This window comes from Triturus cristatus, chromosome 2_2 (genome assembly GCF_964204655.1).
Source record: "Triturus cristatus chromosome 2_2, aTriCri1.1, whole genome shotgun sequence".
Taxonomy (NCBI): Eukaryota; Metazoa; Chordata; class Amphibia; order Caudata; family Salamandridae; genus Triturus; species Triturus cristatus.
This window is the reverse complement of record NC_140582.1, coordinates 669,350,268-669,371,572: the sequence shown is the minus strand read 5'-3', so window position 1 is coordinate 669,371,572 and position 21,305 is coordinate 669,350,268. Positions and strand designations below refer to the sequence as shown.

General features: G+C 44.1%; 1 protein-coding gene across 4 annotated transcripts in view; it reads right to left on the bottom strand.

Moving 5' to 3' along the window:
- The window catches only part of WDR17 (WD repeat domain 17), a 1,003,384-nt gene that overhangs the window by 345,015 nt on the left and 637,064 nt on the right, over positions 1-21,305 (bottom strand). For all 4 annotated transcript variants that reach the window (XR_014978161.1, XM_085641859.1, XM_085641857.1 and 1 more), the window contains one exon: positions 3,456-3,547. Coding sequence is in view for 3 of the 4 variants with exons in the window: in XM_085641859.1 (XP_085497985.1) it covers positions 3,456-3,547 (92 nt within the window). In the remaining variant the exon portion in view is untranslated. The remainder of the gene's footprint in view (positions 1-3,455; positions 3,548-21,305) is intronic.

The window sequence follows — 21,305 nt, the reverse complement described above, 5'->3', positions numbered from 1 at the left end:
TTTGAAGTGCAAGTCACTGGTTATATTGTGTCATCAATTCTATGACTGGATGCATAAGTGCGTATTAAGCAAATGAATTGAGATGGAGATAAGAAACATAAGTATAAATTCTAAATTGGGGCTTATTTTTCTCAGCCGACTGACAAGGCCCCGACTGAGAAATCAGTCAATAGTGAGGGAAGAGACAAAGACAAAATTCATATCATCCGCTCTTTCTCAATAATTCCATTCCCCTTCCCAATGCTTCCTTTGGACCAAACACAAACCGATAATCAGGTTAGTGTTCTTATTGTGACACTGATTCCAGCACTTCATGGTGGAGTGGAAGTTCTATCAATAAAGTGGCTTCTCTGCCCAGGCATATGACATTTCACTTGCCTGCACCTGTACATAAAATTACGGATGGCTTGATATCCGTAAAAGGGATGGTTTCCATCAAGAACTTTGGGAGCATATAAGACTGTACTTAAAATTGTCTAGCACATACCGAGAACCATACGTTAAAAACACCTATTTGCAGATGGTGAAGCTATGTTCATTGTATGTTGTGTATGTTTCTCTTCATTTCTTCTGTGCCTCCTTGCCCCTGTGCAGCAGCAGAACAGGGTTTCATGAGGGAATTACGGAAGCCTACTTCCTTGCCATACTCCCTGTTGTTTGTGCTTTTCTCTCACATCAATTTGAAGCAAACAGTGGTCCTCAATTTAAGGAATGAGGGGGATGAATATAGCACAGAATCGGAACTATATTTAGGAATGTCCAGCCGGACATCCAATTTAATTCTTCAATGAAAAAGATAACAATAATAAACAGCAAAACAAGGGTGGGACACAGTCCTGTATCCGTTGGGGGAAGAAAACAAATACAAAGCAGACAAACATTACAGGCAAGGCAAGCGAAGCTTAATTACGAAATCCAATGTTATAAGCTTTTTTTCTTTCTACAAACAGTGCACTTTTTTCCATAATAGACTAATGTGCATGCTGTCTAGATTGGGGTCGACGACGTTTCGATCCTATTACACGGATACAAGGATCATCATCAGGACGAGACAATGAACAAGCCTGGTGTTTAGAGAAATTGCCAGGGACTGTCGGCGTGGTCATGTGCCGGAATAAAAATCACGTCTGGAGGTGCCAAGAGGTCTAGAGATGCTGGCGTGTGCGGCTATGACCGCAACAATGGCTGTTAAATTATGTAGACGGGCAAAGGGGATTTCTAGCTCCGGTCCGTGGTCAAAGTGTTGACAATGAACTCGTTCATTGTCAACTGAGGACGCCACTTGATTACGTGTATTTCCACGGATTCCTCTTACCCGCAATTCTATTATGATTGCGTGTCTACCCTGGATTCGCAGATTGTTCACTTTGACCACGGACCGGAGCTAGAAATCCCCTTTGCCCGTCTACATAATTTAACAGCCATTGTTGCGGTCATAGCCGCACACGCCAGCATCTCTAGACCTCTTGGCACCTCCAGACGTGATTTTTATTCCGGCACATGACCACGCCGACAGTCCCTGGCAATTTCTCTAAACACCAGGCTTGTTCATTGTCTCGTCCTGATGATGATCCTTGTATCCGTGTAATAGGATCGAAACGTCGTCGACCCCAATCTAGACAGCATGCACATTAGTCTATTATGGAAAAAAGTGCACTGTTTGTAGAAAAAAAGCTTATAACATTGGATTTCGTAATTAAGCTTCGCTTGCCTTGCCTGTAATGTTTGTCTGCTTTGTATTTGTTTTCTTCCCCCAACGGATACAGGACTGTGTCCCACCCTTGTTTTGCTGTTTATTATTGTTATCTTTTTCATTGAAGAATTAAATTGGATGTCCGGCTGGACATTCCTAAATATAGTTCCGATTCTGTGCTATATTCATCCCCCTCATTCCTTAAATTGAGGACCACTGTTTGCTTCAAATTAACAATTACCCAAGGTCCTCAACTACCTATTGGGTTCCCTTGTTCTGTATAAATATTTCTCTCACATCAAGCAAAGAAAAATGCTTTATGTTCTACCACCCTCCCCAACTTCTCTTGTCATGCTCCACCACAGCTTAAAGGACTGGTGTCCTTAAAATATCCCCACTCAAAAATGAAACATGCCAGCTATGAAAAAAGTCATCAGTATCCTTGAAAGTTTATGAGGGGGAATGAGGCTCACTGCTCTGACACGATCTTGACAGCACACTAGTGCTCACACTTCCTCATTAAGGGCCATTGGGACTATGTTCTTGCAACACATAGGTGACTCAAAGGTGAAAAGGCGAACTACTGGACGCGTTGTGGTCTTGAATGGGCACACTAGGTTAATGCATTGAATTGGATATTTGTTTTTACTTTTGAGTGTAAGCGGAAGAGAGTTTGAGTAGGGAAAGGATGCAGAACTGTTAAGATATTTGGGGTCCACCTTACCAGTGATGTTGGGCTTTTGTACAACCTTCCTAATTGTGGGCTGTTTGTGTTGTTATATATTCGACTTTCTAGAAAAATCACAAAAAATATTTCTGACAAAAGGAACACAACACTCTCACTATAATTAATCGATATTCCTACCGCACTATAGGTAAGGGGATGCCCTGATATCTACATTCAAGCATCAGCAGTGTTACATTCGTGTCACACTGTTGCAGGGGCAAATGTGGTTCACATTTCAGTGATGCTGTTTCAATTGAAGCGATTTGGCGGGGAGTGAAGTCAATATTTTGTAGGTCCTGCCATACTTCGAGAGAGAACCACACTTCCTCTATCTGAAGCTAAGTGAGAGCTTTAACAGCACATCATTACTAGCACAGAATTCTGCCCCTGCATTTGTAGTGAGGTCCTGCATGGTACAGAGCTAATACTTAATTTATCATCTTTTTGGCGTGCCACCTCGATGTTAAAATTACCCCCTGTGCCTTGGCAGACCAGTATCTTGAATAATGAGGGCCTTAGACTGTAGCCTCTGGTATCAGACTCTGCAGATAGAGTTCAAATTAAGATCAATGCTATTTGGATGCTGCAATCATTCTCTGAACCAAAATATTGATGACCTGCATTAAAAGCATTGCAATGTTTGCTTGAGGCATTTCAATACCAGAACATAGTGATACATTATCACTGATGAGTTAGGTTTGTGATTTCAAGTCCATCTGTGGTGGGTACAGTCTCTTTAACTATGTTCAACGATGCACTACATTTCTTCTGTCAATCAAGATAATCTTTTGTAAAGGGGTTCGAGCTATAGCAAGAACCAAGATAAGTAATCACGTTCATGAAATATTTCTGTAGTACTGCAGTATACACATTACTTATTACAGTCTTACATTTTGATGTAACATTAACTACAAACCACTTACCAAAGGCCCCACTAAAGAGTGCATTGCAATAGGCTTACTCAAAATTATTGAAAATCTATACCAACAAACATAAGAACAGTAACAATTTAATTCGGCTTTGGCGCACACTCACTCGTTGTACTCTTCTGTGCTGTTTCCTTCCATGTTAGGAGATAAAGCTGGTGTTGAAAACTGTTGAGTTTGCATATTCCCTTCACAAGCTGCCTGAAAATGAAGCAAACGGTCATCAAGATATCCTCTTCCGTGCTAGTCAAACAAACAATTCACCAGCCCTAATATATATTTTTAGACCTGAAAATTATGAGATTGTGTAACTCTGTTAGCTTTGTGGGCAGCATTGTGCCGCATTTCACCCCTCACCATTACCAACAATCATCTCTCTAACATGCAAGATTTAAGGTGTTGCTAGGAATGGGAAATATCAGCATTATGTGGGCTACTTGCAACTGTTCAGATTACCTACCTCATCAATTTTCCCCACCACAGTCCTTATTAACTGAGCTACTCCGTGGCCCGTATTTGCCCATAACAAAATAAAAACAAACATTGGCAAAGCCAATAGGTCTCGCCTTTGCGAGAGGTTTTATTTTTGTTTTCTTTGTTCTACAGTAGTTGTGTGGTGATAAAGTGCATAGTGTTTATGATTGTGGTAATTTAATAGTTAATGTTTTGCCCATGATTTGATGTATGTTGTGAGTTTATAAATCAAATGTGTTTTTAAAAGGCTATTGTAATCAGATTAACTTTAGCATAGTGCTACTGATCAAAATGGAGGTGCATTCCTATAGTTGTGTTTGGGGGGGGGGACCTGGTCTTAGCACTAGACTAGCAGGAGTGCTGATGGTCAAGAATGGGGTGCATCGCTGAAGAGTGCCTCAACCCCATTACCGGAATATCCAATTTGTCCAAGGGTGCTTAAAGTAATGTGTGGCTTTCTTGGACAGAGAACATAGTTCTCAGTGTTGTAGTAGCAAATTCAGCTGAGTGCATATTTGCGAACACTTTGAAATACTTCACTTTCTGCCCAGTCTAAAATATAGGGGACTATGAGAAGATAAAGATCCGCTGACAAAGATATGTAATTATTATGGTGTAGGTCAAGGGACGATTACCTTGCAGGGCTGATTCAGGGGTCCAGTACATGTGTAATCGGATTGCTTAAGACAATAACATGTAATGTGAATGTCTGCAGGACTGTTGCATATAATAAGTGACATGCCTTAAAGGATGCGTGGTCCATAAACTAGAAACAAATGTGGCTGTAGGACAGCATTGAAGCATACTGAGTGAGTTTTGTGTGGTCCCTCAACCATGCTATAGAACAGGAATGATGTGCACTAACAGGGCTCTGAAGTCTCCGATCTAAAATGGTAGGGGTAATTTCAGGCCAAGATTGAGGTGCATTGGAATGGCTTGAGAGCTCTCTGAATTACAATCAATCAATCAATCCATATTTGTAGAGCGCACTTGTCACCCTTGGGGGTATCCAGATGCTGCATTAGGAGGATCTACTCAAACAGCCTGGTCTTTGGTCCACGCCTGAAATCAGTGAGTAAGGTAGAGGTTCGGAGGTGGATGGGGAGGTTGTTCCAGGCTTTGGCTGCGAGGTGAGAGAAGACGCGATCTCTGGCTTGGGTATGATGGAAGGAGTGGATGGTGGTGAGGGCCAGGGAGGCAGACCGCAGGTGTCTGGTGGACTGATGGAAGGTCAGACGTGAGTTCAGGTATATCAGGCCCGTGTCATGGAGGGCTTTGTCTAGGCATCTCTTCTTGACGGGGTGCCAGGGCAGGCTATGGAGGTGGGAGGTGATGTGAGAACATCTGGGTAGTTACAGGATGATTCAAGCTGCTGCGTTCTGGATTGTTTAAAGGCGCTTGATGATTGGGTGGTCGTTCCAGCATGTAGTTAAGTCGACTGTTGATGAGGGCATGAATGATCATTTTTCTGGTGTTGGTTGGGATCCATCCGAAGATTTTGCAGAGCATTCTGAGGGTATTGAAGCAGTTGGAGGCCACCAAGTTGACCTGACATCTTATGGAGAGCTTGCTGTCGAGGATGATTTAGTGGTAGAGGCACTCCTATGGTTTGAAACCACGTTATGACTTTTGACTACCATCATTGCTTTATTTCACCCTAGCCTGAATGTACGACATTTTACCCTGCAAGTGCCTTGTTTCCCTTGAAGATTTCTTTAGTATCTCTCATAGTTTTAAAGTGGGAGCTGTTACAGAGTAGAACAGCTTGCCAAGAACAGAACGTGTGGGATGTGCATTTGAAAGCATGAGAGAGAGAGGGGTGTGGAATGTACTTTCTGGTCTCAAAGTGCAGTGTTATGAGCAGTGGTGCTCAAATGTGCATTGTATTGTACATTGAGAGATGAAGTATGTGATGCTATAGGCAGCGGTGCACAAATGTGCATTGTATTGTACATTGTGAAGTATTATGAAGTTCTTACTATTGGCTTTGACATGCCCTCTTGTCATCTTGAATTCTGACTCTGTCTTGCTTGAGCTTTTTGCTAGCACAGGCAGGCCCCCAGATTACTCAAGTTGTTTAGGTTGCTTTGTTATTGTTGAGTGTACTGCCGGAGACTTTCGTAAGCTTCATCAAGATAAAGGCTGGGACACATGAAAATGCAGGAGGAACGTGAGAACTCCTTTGCCTTGGAAGGCTTGCATGGAAAGAGGCCAACTAGAGTATTTCCCTTGGTGCAAGAGAAATCCTCTTGGAACCTTCTAGTGTGTTTTGAGACTATTAAGCTGAGGCTTGCTGACTTAGAAATCAGGATTTCGAGCCTGAACGGTGGACGCATCGTCAGTGCAGGCATCTGGTTGCTGAGTCTCCTGACCCCGGCTGTGAATCTCCCAGTCTGGAGTGGGCCAGGATTTAGATTGCACCAGGTGGCGTGTTTGATTTTTGCCATTGTAATGTGTGACTGTTTGCGGGCACATTCAGTTCTCAGTGGCTATAATCATCTGAGGTGTTTTCTTTGAATATTGATTTTGTGATGTGTGATAGTCTGTGTGCACATCCAAGGTAATAATTTGATGTATTTAGTGCATATATCTTTCTGCATTTGCCAAGTGTGTTGTTATTGCTTGAATTTATATCTCTCTATGTACGTTTGAATGTTGTTCATTTGACATCTGGGAAATCCTTTCTGTATAAACCCCCAAGCCTTATTCGGAGAACAGTCTTTGATGTACTTCATTTTATAAAGTGAAATCCCTTTCCAGGGGGTGTTTTGTTGTGTGTATTGCTTCGTTGTGTTTGAGCCACTGTGTGGGAGAGTGGTATTCTGTATTATCTGGAAGTGCGAAGCAAGACAGATGATTCAGAGTTTGCGGGGGAAGAAAGTGGGTGCTGATCCAAGGGTGGAGGGCCGCCAGGAGTCGTCCCATGGTGAGGGGGCACTTTGATTTTGGCGGTGTTGAGTCTAAACCAGTCGAATCTCAACCAGTCGGCAACGGCAGTCATGGTGTTCTGGAAGTTTCCTCTGGTGGTGTCCGTTTCTTCGGTGAGGAAGAGTATGAGCTGGTTGTCATCGGCGTAGGAGATGATGTTGAGACCTTGGCTGCAAGCAATGGGTGCCAGAGGCATCATGTATATGTTGAACAATGTGGGGCTGAGTGAGGAGCCCTGGGGTAAGCCGCAGATGATGCTATTAGGGTCGGAGGTGTATGGCGGGAGACGGATTCTCTTTAGTGTGTCCAGTGAGGAATGAGGATAGCAGCTTGGGGGCATTGCCATAGATGGCAATGTGGTGAAGTCTTTGGATGAGGAGGTGGTGGGAGACTGTGTCAAAGGCCACTAACAGGTCAAGGAGGATCAGGGCTGCTGACTAACTGCTTTCAACGATGGCTCTGACGCTGTCCGTGGTGGCTAAAAGGGTGGTTTCTGTGCTGTGGTTTGACAGGAAACCAAATTGGGAGGGTTCGAGCAGGTGGTTGGATTATAGGTAGTCGGTTAGTTGATGGTTTACGGCTTTCTCCAGCACCTTGGCTGGGAAGAGGAGGAGAAAGATGGGGCGACAGTTTTTTAGGTCGGATGGGTGCGCTGTGGATTTGACTTCTGCATGCTTCCAGGTTTCACGGAAGGTGGAGGAACTGAACGCCAAGTTGATGATGCTGGTGAGCAGGGGTCAGATTTCTTTGGGTCTGAGGTTGAAGGCGTGGTGGGGCAGGGGTCAGTTGGAGCGCAGGAGTGGACTGAGGACATGATGGATGTTGTGAGTGTGGTGCAGAGAGGTGTCCTGTTGGTCAGGAAATTGGGTGGGAGGTTGGTGGGAGGAGAGAGGAGGTCCGGCTGCGCAGTTGGGGTTCAAAGTTTTTGAAGATGTTAGCAATCTTGGTGTGGAAGAAGTTGTCGAGTGAGTTGCAGAGGGACTGAGAGGGCTCGATCTAGGGGCATATTATCAAGCACAGCGTTACAATTATCGCCGCCTTAGCGGCAGAAAACTGCCGCTAAAGCAGCGATAATGGGCTTGATAATATGCCACAGAGAATTCCAATAGAAGCCCATGTTGACACCAGAACATGGGCTTCTATGGGAATTCTCCAGGGCATATTATCAAGCCCATTATCGCCGCTTTAGCGGCAGTTTTCTGCCGCTAAAGCGGCAATAATTTTATTGCCGTGTCTTGATAATATGCCCCTAAGTTTGCAATGGCATCGGGGGAGGAGAGTTTTCTGATGATGTGGAAAAGTTCCTTGGTGTGGTTGGTGGACTGAAGGCAGGTGGCAAATGCAACTTTTTTTGTTTCTCTGATGGCATGGTGGTAGGATTTAAGGGCTGTCTTGAAGGTTTTGTGGTCGAGAGGGTATCTGCTGGTGTGCCAGGGTCTCTCCAGAGGTTTGTATTTTCATTTTTTAGCTTCGAGTTCGGGGGTGAACCAGCTGGCGTGCTTGTTGGTTCTTTTGATGGGAGCGATGGTGTCAATGTTGTTGGTGATCCAATCAGAAAGGTGGGTGGCAGCTTGATTGACATTGTCTGGTGTGTGGAGCGTGGTGGTGTTGAGGGTGTTTGTCGATAGGGATTCGGTAAAGGTGTTCCAGTGTGGGAGGCGGGCTTACGGTTGCCTGTCGGGCAACAGCGATGGTGAAATGGATGATGTTGTGGTCAGTCCAGGTGAGCTCGGTTGTGTGGCTGAACTGGATCTTGTCGCTGGACATGAAAATAGGGTCAAGGGTGTGGCCGGCAATGTGCGTGGGGTCGTTGACTATCTGTTTGAGGCCCAGGTTGTCCTTGGAGTCAAGCAGGGTGGCTGAGTTTGGTACCTGGGGAGGTCTTTGAGCTGGAGGTTGAGGTCGCTGAGGAAGAGGTATTTTCTGGATTCCAAGGTGAGAGGGGTGATGATTTCAGAGATGGTTTTTCAGAATGAGGGTCGGGTCCTTGTTGTCTGTAGGCGAGGGTGCCTCTGACAGTTGAATTGGAGTTGGCATGCAAGTGGAAGTTGAGGTGTACTATGTTGGGAGAGTTGTGAGTCGCTGGAGGTGGTGAGCCTGATTGTGTCCTTGTGGATGATGGCGATTCCTCCTTCAGGTCTGCCTAGCCAGTCCTTGTGGGTCAATTTGTAGCCAGTTGCAGTGGCAGTGGCTATGTTGGGGGTTGAAGGGTCGTTGAACCAGGTCCCTAGGAGGAACACTATGTCTGAGCTGGTGGTGGTGATGGTGTCCCAGAGTTCGATGGCGTGCTTGGTCAGGGAGGGGACGTTGAGTATGAAGTTTGGGCTGCTGGTTGGTGGTCTTTGTAGGGGTTTGTGGTTCCATAAAGTCACAGGTGAAGTTGCAGTTGAGGCAGGTGCTTATGGGTAAGCAGATACGGCAGAGTGTGCTGTGGAATCTGGGTCCATTCATTGGTGGACAGTCTGTCGACTTGGGGTCCTGGTATTGAGTGCGGTCGGGGCACAGACAGGTGCAGACACGCTTGCCTTTGGTGTGCCGACACAGCGGCTGGCATTAAGTTTAGTGCTTTCAGATCGGGAGTGATGTGCTCGTTTCTCTTGTATCCAGTGATGAGCCTTGCAGCAGAGTTAAGGAATGATTTTAAAGGATCCGGCTTGGATCTTGGCATACCACATAGGGTAGCACTCCCACAGCTGCTTTGAGGTCGTCAAAGTGGAGGAAGGGTTTTACTTTTCTTAGAATGTTCATTTGAAGGTTGACTCCTTTGGTTGCTGAGCTGATGTGTTCGTGCAGGTTGAGATTCTTGTCAAGTGTTTTTCCGCGTGATCTTGTGGAATCTATCCATTGTGGAAGGCAATTGAAGGCTGTTAAATCTTTGATGTCGAGGGATCATTTTGTGGGGCAATTAAGAGGAATTCAGTTTTGAGCAAGTTGAGTTTAAGGTGCTTTCTGGTCAGCTAGTTTTTTTTTTTTTCCAAAGCTGTGTGGAGTAGACAATATCTTTAGGGGAGGAGATTTTTGGATACAGTTGGGTGTCATCTGTATACATGTGGTATTTAAGGTTGGAGAATTTCAGAATTTTGGTTAAAGGCTCCATGAACAGGTTGAAGAGTGTGGCTGATAGGGTGGATCCCTGTGGGACTCCTAATCAGTTTAGAATGACCAAAGATAAGTAGGTAAGTAAGTAAGTAAGACAAGCATGTCAAGTAGGCTGTCATGTTTGACTCTATCGAAGGCTGAGGAGAGGTCCAAGAGGATAAGGAGGCAAGATTCATTCTGATCTAGCATTTTATGCTAGTATGTGTGTCAGGACTGTTTCTGTGCTGTGACCCTGATGGAAGCCGGATTGGAATTGGTCAAGAACTGAGTTATGTGATTGCATAGTTGGGTATGTATGCATTTCTCCAGGAGCTTTGCCAGAGAAGGAATGATGAAGTTTGGACAGAAGTTCTTTGAGTTCGAGTGATCTACCGAGAGGATTTTTTGGATGGGGGTTACTTGCTCTGATTTTGGGCAGCCTGGTTTAGCCCCGTGAAGTAGTGAAGCATTCACTATCTTGGTCTAGAGTGGGAATAAAGACGTTTTAATCTCCTTGAAGAAGTTAGATGGTAGCGGGTCGCAGAAGTGGTTTGAAGGCTTAAGTGTTGTTAAGATATTAAGAATGGTATTTTTATCAAAGGTTTTGAATGAGTTCCACAACGCGTTGTTTTTGAGGATGAGTCTTGAGAGGTCTGTGGGTTGTGCGATCAGAGGCGGGCGGGGGCTATTTGGAGGTATCATTTGGAGGTGCTCTGTTGCTGTCTGAAGATCACTTTCAATCTTTTTTGGCTTTTCAAGGAAGAAGGAGGCAAATTCATTGCAGTTTGGCTGTGAATTTGAACCAATTGTGAAGGGGTTCATTGTTTTGAATGGATTGGTGTTTGACAATTTCGAACAGTTTTTTGGGGCAATTTCTGCCCTTGTCTAGTTGAACTCTAAAGAAATTTGCTTTTGAGTTTCTGGTGCGTTTGTTGTAGTTGCTCCTCAGTGATCTCAGGTGCTTAGGGTGTTCTAGGGACGGTGAGGATCTCCACACTCGTTCGCCCAGTCTCAGACTGAGTCTTTCTTTGTTTAGGCTCCCATTGTACCATGGTTTGGAGTCTTTGGTGGACAGTCTTTTTTTAGCTGTAAGGGCGCAATTGTGTCAAGAATGATGGTCATGTAGTTGTTCTAGTGGTTTGTAAGGTGATGAACATCTGTCATGACCACCGGAGGAGGGAAGATGTTATGCCAGATGCCAGATCATTGTGGTTTATGTCATCAGTGTTCCTTTTTCAGTGCCTGAGTTTTTTAAGTTGAGGTTTATGTGTCCTCACTGATTCAGTGATGAGGAAGGTGATGCTGTGATGGTCCTTCCATTCGCATGAGACGATAGATTCAAGTTGAATGGAGTTTGTCCTAACAGTGACTAGATCCAAGGTCGCACCCAGGTTGTACGTAGGGCTGTCGGAAATTTGGTTTAGGTTGTGGTTCACTAGGAAGGTTTTTAGGCTGTTAAATGAGGGGTCATTCGGGTCGTTCCAGTGTAGGTTGAAATCTCTGAGGAAGATATGGGTGCAGAGATGCCCTACTTTGGCAGTGATGATTTCCATAATTTGTTCAATGAATGATAGGTTGTCACCTGGTGGGTGGTATATCAGGTGCAGTTTGCATAGTGGTCTGTTGTTACTCGCAATGTTTAGGCATAGATATTCACAAGAGGATAGCTCTGCGGTTAGTAACTTATTCACTGCAAGGTTACTTCAGTGTATGCAGGCAATGCCTCCACCCGGTATGATTGGGCTATCTGCTCTTATAATGTCATAGCTAGGTGGGACTAGTATCTCAAGGATTGGTGTAGAGGAATCAAGTCTGCAAGTCTCAGTCATGCAGGTGGAGTGGAGGTCCAGTATTTAGTAGCCTGGGGGGCTGTGGGCGGGTATGAGGGGCGAGGCCTGCGAAGTGCTAGTGACATAGGCTAAATAAAATGGTGACCAGCCAGATGCCTAGCAGCTAGTTGTGCTGGGCAGGAAGCTGCACGACGATGGAGGCAGTAGCGCCGATCAGGAAGGAGACTTATCCAAGTCTGCAAGTCTCAATCACGCAGGACAGCAGGGTTGGGGCAACCCACAATAGTAGGGGTGCTGCAGTGTAGTATTGGGGAGCATTGGTTGTCCTTTGTGTGGTCCCCTGACTATGCTAGTGACACTAATGAAGATATGCTCAAGGTTCAGTTTTAAAGGAGATTCAGGCACACATAAGAGAGAACTTTTATTTTCCTGACTCAGGAGTCCAGCTCTAGGAGAATGACTTCTTCGGTCACTACAGAAGTAAGGAGCCAGAGTTGCTTCCTATCCATAAAGCCATTTGGGGTCTTCTTTATGAAAAATGGTCTGATGTGGAGCAATCAAGTTTTCCTCTGTTTCATTCTAAAAGCTATTTGCTTCAGAACTTTTCAGAGGAATTTCTATCTTCTGCGAAGGTCAATTCCCTGATGGCAGGCCTGGCGTCGAGCGGGACTATCATTTCAGAGGACGCCCTGCCACCCAACTAGGTTGATAAAAAGTTGGAGGGTTCCATCAAAAGAACCTACTGTGCATTATTTTTACATTCAGGGCAGGGGCCTACACAACCTATACAGTTTGATACATGACTTTTAGACTTTAGCGGAAGAGTTGCAACAAGGCAATAATGAAACTTCTGCGATCGCTGCAAGGCATTAAATTTGGATAAGGCAATGGAAAGCTGATTATTCACAGAAGCCCTTTTTGATTCACCTCCCCTTTAATGGGGGTGAAGCTGTTTGGTTCTCAACTTTAACACATGGTAAATAAATCTATTGGGGACTGCAAGCTACTTACTCCAGTTAAACCTCAATCCAGACCCAGAGGTTTTTACTCCCGGAGAGTTTCTGGTAATACAACTTCAGCGGAGGGGTCTGGCCAGCCATTTGGAAGCAGGGAACATGGACATGACACTCCTTCACTGATAAATACTAGTAACAACCTGCTCTCCCTCCTGCCCCACATCTCATGTCTGTGTCCCTTTGCTCCCAACTATTTCAGGACATAATAGATTGTTTCTGGACCCCGTGGCTTGACCTGTTTTTAACCTCCAAAATGTTTGTCTCCCCAACATTTGCATGCTTTTTCAATGTCAGGTGGTGTGGGCATTGGATGCAATGAGTTTCACAAGGCTGGCAGATCTTTGATGCTTTTCCCCCATTTTCTCTGATCAGCAAGGTCATAGCAAAGTTCCGGAGGGACAATTCTGAAGTTCTCTTGGTGACTCCCTTTTGGAAGAGACAGCCCTAGTTCCTGTGGTTGGTCCATCTGGCGGGACAGCCTGATTGGATATTCCTTCTAGTTCAGTCTCCCCTCAGATTTCCCTCTTCACCGGCTCTCTCAGGGGGCCTGGAAATTGAGAGGCGAAGGATGGAACCTCTGGGTTGTTCTGCAGAAAGTGCCATCTCCATCCAGAACTCGAGAAGTGCTAGTACTATTAAAATCTGCAAGAAGTATTGGGGGTAATTTCCCCAATGGTGTTCTACCAACTTATGCAAACCTCTTGTGAGGTAAACAGTGTTTTAGAGTTTCTATGGGATAGGTTTCTCTTGGGGTTGGCTGTTTCTAGTCAGCTTAGCCAGTGGGCTGCAATTAAAGCTGCCACAGGCCCATTTCTCATCTATTGCCCTCTCATGTATTGAAAAGGTTGCACCTGAGAAGGCCAGTGGCCCATTCTCCTGTTCCCCTGTGGGATCTGCCTTTGGTATTGAATTTCCTTCAGAATTTCATTTTTGCACCACTTTATTCAGTTTCCTTGAAATACTTAACATTGAAAGTATATTTTCTTGTGGCTACTTTAGGTTGGATTCTAGGAGAGATTAGAGCTCTCCTTTTTCATGAGCCATATTTAAAAAATGTCTATGATAAAGTAGTGCTTACACCAAAACCCTTCTTTCTTGCTGAGTGTCCTCTTCTTTTCATCCCTCTCAAGACCTGGTCCTTCCTGCCTTTTTACCTGCACAACCTTCTCATCAGGAAATCTTATGGCATAACTTTGATCTGGTTAGGGCTTTCATCATCGATTTGGAGAGAACAGCTTTGTTCACGAAAGTAGGCTATTTGTTACCTTTGCATTGGGCAACAGGGGCCAACATCTGACCGTTTCATGAGTCGTTGGGTTAAAATAGTGATCTCCTTAGCTCAGAAGGCTGAAGTTGTTCTGCCCTCTAATGTTCAGTGATACTCCATGAGAGGGGTTTCTTACTCTTGGGCAACACTTATGGCAGACTCCGTGAAACATGTTTTGACCAGTTGCAATTTGGTCTAGCCACAATACCTACATACCTCATTATAAATTACAAATGCATTATATTTTTTTGTCTTCTTTTGGTGCTGCTGTCCTTTCTGCTGTACAGTAATACATTTGGTTGTGGTTTCATTTGTGTAAATATAGTCATCTGGTATGGGATACCAAGGACGCACGGACATTCGGGCCTGAGCATCAGGAGAGGTGAGTGCTGGAGTGAGTACGCTCCTCCTCAGTCTAATACAACCATTAAGGTTCTTTTATCCGCAGTGACTCTGACAGTCTATTTGCTTATTTATTATTATTTTTTAGACTCCAACACGATTTAATCATTCTTGTGCGGACATGTTGGAATTGATTTCCACAATTAAGAAAGAATAGAAGGGTGAGTGAACCCATACTGCTGTGGCATCCCTCTGTTGTTCAACGCATGGAGGTTTACAGAGACTTTCTCCATATCCCTTCACTCACAGCCTGCTTTACCCAACCTTTCCATCCATGGATAATTCTATTTGACCTACCTAGCTGAATCTACTCCATCAGCCAGTCATGTAGAGGTAGGTTTACTTGCATGTCTGTTTAAATACGCCAGTGACTTTGGATGGTACTTTTGACTATTTGCACTCATTCTGTGATCTCAGATTGAATTGGTGAATGTTGTGGACAACAAGCAAGCGATTAAGAAAGAAGGGTGCATCGAGGTAAAACACCCTCCCCCGCCTATGGTGCAGCTGCACCAATTTAGGTTAGTGTTTTTTCTGCACATTTGGCGATGCAAGTGTTTGTATAAACGGGACCCAACTTATATTGATAAGTGTGTCTTTTTTAAGTTGACCTATCAAACCACTCCCCTTTTTTCCATCCTGATGAAGACCCACATGTTAGTGCTAAATCTACCTCATGCAGCTGTTGGGTCGAAACGTCGACAACTAAATCCTTCTTAGACAGGCTTTTGACTTTGGCTAATCTGAATTTTTCATAGCCATTGAGGTAAACTAGTAAATAATGTGGGAACCACTATTATTTATTTTCTCTTTCTGATCACTACGCACACGAGCACTTCTATAAACACTTCTCTTTGCACTCTCTTTGGCGCAACCATGATGAAAGAAACTCCATAAAAGAAGTATATGCTACAAATTATTTTGAAATATAAAATTTGTTTTACTATTTGAAAAAGCGTAAAGTGTGATCTCTTGAAAGTGCATTCTCGCTCGCCTGCATTGCAAATTTAATATTGCATTTCTTTTTGAGTATTTGCCAATAGGACCACATTGTTATATGTACTATATGCTACCCAGGTCCTATGGTCTTTTTGGGTTACCCCATTAGCTTTTCATAGATCAACCCATAAATAGCACTAAATGCGAATTATTTACTGCTCTGAAGCCCAATATACGTAGTAACAAAGGCTCTGGCAGCCACCTGCCTGTTAAATAGGACCTAAAATACAAAACAAACATTTTTCCCATAGCACTTGATGCAGAAATGCATTCTTAAAATACAAACCCTCAGCAAGACTGTCATAATGCATTAAATAAACCACACAGGTATTTGGGGCCTTATTAACAAAGGGAATCTACATTCAAGAAATACTGTGCAGATCTAGGACTTTCTCATACTCACAAAAACTCGGAAGTAATATGCCTGGATCAGTAGCAACATTCCATGTTTGCTACTGAGTGATTAATGTGATGTTTTTCAGTAGAGCCTACAGCGCCTGTGATGCAGGATGATCTGTGTATGCACTTTGTGGGTTCCGGAGTATTGCTGCAGGACTTGTCTTCTATTGCTTTTCTTACTTTCTGGTTAGGGACTTTTTTCTTCTTTTTAACAGCTGCTCTTCACATGTGCGAACGTTTGTTTTTAAATGTTGCCAGATGGAGTGATGTAGTAATGTAGAAGCTCAAATGCTGCACCAGTCACATTGTGTGCCATCTCTCCCCACACCCTCACCGCTTTCATTTTCACCTTTGCGTCTTGTTTCCTGCTCGCCCTATGCCGTCTCTTCCTACCCCTCGAGATCACTGCTTGTATTGTAAGTGATTTGCCCAAAATCACAGGACACCACTTTCATTTTCACCATTGAGTCTAGTGTGCCATCTCTCCCTAACCCTTCATCCGCCCCCACCACCCATCCCAGATCTCTGCTTTTATTTGAAGTGATTTGCCCAAAATCACAGGATGTTGAGCCGACGCCGACGCAGAGACTCTAACTCCTGAGTTGGCAGCTCTGACCGCACACCCTTCACAGCATGTTTGATGCCATTTCATTGCTGTTTTTTAAATGTTGCCAGATGGAGTCACTTACAAGCTCAAATGATGTTCCAGTCACATTGTGTGCCGTCTCTCCCACCCCTTCACCACTTTCATTCTCACCATCGCGTCATGTTTCCGGGTCGCCCTATGCTGTCTCTCTCTACCCCTTCACCCCACACCCACCACCCCTCTGAGATCATTGCTTGTATTTTAAGTGATTTGCCCAAAATCATAGGACACCGCTTGCTCATCAGTGACACGGCACCCTGATAGTTCCGGGGCCGCACAATATGCTGAATTTCTAAATCCTTAGAAGGTCCCAAATGCGAGACATATTGCACTGCAAATGATTGTTTTAAAGGCTGCTCTTTCCCCAGTGCACAATTGTACATAAAGCACAATTCCATACCATGGAAAGGGAAACCAAAGTGCAAAGACACATTTTCCCATAGAGAAACCTCTTGCCATACACAATTAAAAAGCCTTACAGTGTTCTGAATAACATCCCACACTGCAAGGGTAGTTACTCCAGGCAGCTGCGGCCCGTGCAGGTAACAGCGGTGGGCCGGTGGGGCCACGTGTGGGGGGATTTCGAGGGGTGATGCAGAGGGAAAATTAAATAAATTAATTAATTTTCCATCAACATCATCCCTCGAAATCCCCCCGCATGCGGCCTCACCTTCCCACTTCTGTTACCTGCACAGACCGTGGCTGACTCCAGGTATTTACTGGAGTCAATCTTCGACCATTTCCAGGGTGGAAAAGGGTCAGCGAGGGGTTTGTGAATGCCAAGAAACCCATGTTTCGTAAGCATTCTCAAACTTTTATAACAAATCACAGGTCTAACCTCCCACTAACCACCTCTTATATGGGATTTAGCAGTGCACAATTGTACGCAATTGTGGTGTACTATAACACAGTAGTCAAACCATTTACGCCTGCCAGAAATCCTTTTGTTTATAGCTGTCAACTGTAAATGGAGCCATTTCTAACTATAAATGTGGTTTACACATTAGAAACATTATAAATGAGAAAAATAAATAAGGAAATATGTTAGGCGAAGGAAATGATATTTAATACCTCAAAGGGATTGATCATATTGGTATTTAATTTGCTTAACAGTCACAATGTGACAAGGATGACATTGAAAACACATTAAATAACCACTTCCAAAGATCTGTCAGCTCTAGAAGGACTAACTGATATACATAAGTAACAAGTTTGATTTCCAACCTCCATTGAGTGCTTTCCCTCTTACTCCTACAGATCATCCTCCACCGCATCCACCTCAACATGTTAAATATAGAAAAATGGCAACCTGTCACCCAACCCCACTGCATTTAGAGCCAGATTTACAAATCTTTTGCACAAATGTGACACAAACCTGCGAAAACGTTTATTGTTAGATTTACTTTCCTGCGCAAAACTGGAGGCGTGTTACATGGGTGGTACATGAGCATTCCCAGGCTACCACCCATGCTTTTTGACACAAAACCCTATCTATTAACTATAGTAAAAGGAGTGCCAAAAGTAATGCCACTTTGAAACAGGTGTTAAAAAGAGAAATAATTGTATTTCTCCTTCAATTCCAACTTTGCATGTGTGCTGCACTGTACAACCCACATACAAAGTAGGAAACATTTTACAGTTTGTCTAGGCATAATATTTTCTACTGAAGTGGTACCCTTCCAGTAACAAAGCTATGATAGACTCACACAGACACCCATGCTCTATTGTGCAAAGGTGTGTGCATGGCGCTCGCATGGACACCCACGACCCTTGCTACCCATGGCACTGCCTTTGTGACACCTGACCTCAGAGTTGGCAAGATCAGTGCCTGGAACACAGGAGCAGCTCGTCCTTTTTAGACGTCGGTTGGAGCTCCATTTTCCAAGTTTTCTGTCAATTTTTTTCTTTATTACCTAAATAGTGAATAATATATTCAATATTAGAATAATAACAAATGGAGTATAATGAGCAGGAATATGACCCTACCTGACAGCTAAGATACGTAATAAATGGTTTAAAATGTATTTTGTATGCTTGCTTGCAGCTGAGTGTGTTTATCTGAGAGGGAGTGTGTGAATGTGTGTGTTTGTGTAAGCATGTGTGTGTGAGTCAAAGTAAAGGTCAAATGGTGTGTGACGTCCCTGCTGCTATTCCTGTCATTTTGGTGAATTGACCACATGGGCGGTTGGCGGCCTGATTGTGTGCCATCGCTAGGGACAGGGGAAGAGAGTGTCATATTTCTGTAAACATGGCGCTTCCCTCCTCTCTCCCTGTCACACAGAGCAGTGCAACAACTTTGAAAGGTGCACTGCGTTGTGTGACAGGGTCTTAAATCTGGCCCCAGATATCACCACCACCTTGTCAAACATATTCAAAAAGCTAAACATAACATTTTGCCATCCTCCCCCAACACCCTCAGCCACATCTTTAAAAAAAAATACCCAGCATATGTCCACTCTCGCTCATCACCGAAGTTAATCACTTTCCCACCCAAATATTTTGAAAAGTTGATATCTAGTTTGATTTCACCCTCTCTGACCACCCAAAGCAGTGCCTAGCCTACTCCAATTGTTATAAACAATATGCCTGCATCCTGCTGCCTTCCCCCGCTTTCAATGGCAATCCGCTCCCTCACCCTGTCTGAGTAACATTTTATTACTTCAGTACCTGGCATCCTGCTGCCCTCTTCACCAGCCTCTGAAGCCTATCTCCCCAGCCTTTTGCCATGCTTATCACTCTAGAAAGAAGACAGCAGGTTCAGTGCTAACAGCAGCTCAGAGTTAGCCATTACCTTTTATGTAAGTGATACATCTTTAGGTGAGAGAAATGTAAATTTATACCACTTGAGCTTAAATGTCAAACCTTCCTCCTTAATGGGGAGTGTTGGAGTTTATGCTACTGTCCAAAATAGGAGCTCTTCTGAGTTTTCCCTGTCAGCAATGGGTCCTGTGCAGAGTTGCGGCTGGCAGGAGATATAGCGGTTGGCAGTGTAAGAGCACCAACCGCGCGTCCCTGACCCTAGAGACGTGAGATGGGGCAGCCCATCATCTACCATTCTAACTTTTCATTTGGTATTTTGGACACTCAGGCAAGGGCACTTCTCTTGGTGACATCACAACAGTGAAAAGCATCATCATTGGTTTTCAGTGCTGTGAAAATAGCAGCAAACAACTGGTATTTATCCTGATGAGTACCTGTGGGCCACAATGTGTTCAATGGAGGTTCACTCTATTTAATACAAAACAGTGGGGCATATTTACAAGCCCCTATCGCCACCACAAAGTCACTTTCAGTGACGTTATGGTGGCGATAAGCCTTATTAACGTGGCTTTATGCTGCTTGTAAATAAGGCACTCTTTCACGCTGTACTTAGTGTGAAAGGGGAGGGCAATGGTTGTTCGCAGTGGGCGTGACACTGCAACACCCATTGATTTTGGCTCTGCCCCCTAGTTACAAGATTGGCGTAAATAGGAGGCAGCGCCAAAATTAATATCAGGGAAAACCTGGTCTTAAACAGGCGAAATGAGGAGAAATGCTTTATTTCTCCTCGTTTTTGCGGTTTCCATGTGTGCTTCGTTGTGCAGTACATTTAGAAACAGCAAATTTGCATTGAATGGTTATGGTCAGAAAGGTAAATCTTCCTGTAAATAAACAGTCATAAAAAATAAATGACATTTTTGCAACTTCGACGTGTGCTGCATTAAGCAGCACACATAAAGGTTACAAAATGTGTTTATGTGCAGGAAGGGAGACCTTCCTTCACATAAACAATCTTCCCCTCAATGTTTGATTTTTGGGGATTTTTGTAATAAAGCCCTTAAGCATTTTTCTGATCTAGAACTCAGTTATTGAGTGGTCCCAGTTACTTATTTGCGATACTCTGCTGAATTGATTTTGGGTGGGATGCTTTTTCGTGCATTTACTTCTAGTGGGAGAACCACATGAGGTTCAATTTCGAGGTTTCAAAGTTTGAGGTATAATAAAATATTTGGGTACGGTTATGCTCCCACAAATCTCAGGGGGAATATTATTCAACCATAGCTCATCATCATGCTCATTCTATTTAATGATCATCATGGAAGCCAAGAAGTAACTTAAGGAACTGAATACTGTGCTGTTAGACCTGGCATCTTTGGCGTGGTTACCCCTGACTTTTTGCCTCTACCTCCTGTATTTTTGATGCTGTGCTGGATTTCGTTTTTGCTGGTTTAGATGCTTTGGGCACTTTGCCACTGCTGATCAGTGTCAAAGTGCAAGTGCTCCCTTGGTAAATTGTTATATTGATTGGTTATCCATGATTGGTATATTTGTTTCACCTGTTAGCCCCTAGTAAAGTGCACTGAGTGTGCCAGGGCTGGTGATTCAAATGCTACTAGTGGGCTGCAGCACTGATTGTGCCACCCACAGGAGTAGCACTAAAATGATGTCTTAGGCCTGCTTGCAGTGCCTATGTGCAGTTCAGGACTGCCATGTCGACCTGGCCAGTGCACCCACTGACCAGGCCTTATCCTTCCCTTTCTGTACATGTCAGGCATCCCTATGGTGGCCCTAGGTACCCCCCTGGGCTGGGTGCAGTGTATCTGAAAGGTAGGGCATGTACTGAGGTGTGTAACATGCCCTGGTAGTGAATTACAGCCATTTTCGTTTTTCACTGCTGAGAGGCTATCTTGCCCATAGGATAGAATGGGGAAGGCTGTTTACATGCCTATCTTCCCATAAGGGCAAGATAGAAAATCCAAGTTTGGTATCTCTGTGTTCAGAATTTAATTATACATCTTTTTAGCAAGATGGTTTTTAAATTCACTGTGTGAGAATAGCACTTTTTAGAAAGTAGCTATTCTCCTGTTTAACCTTCCTGTGTGCCCGTGTGCTGGTTGGCTGACGGGTGTCATGTGATGGGCTAGGTGGCTCCAGGAGCCTGGATGAGTCAGCAGCAGGGTGAATAGGGAGATCTGCTTTA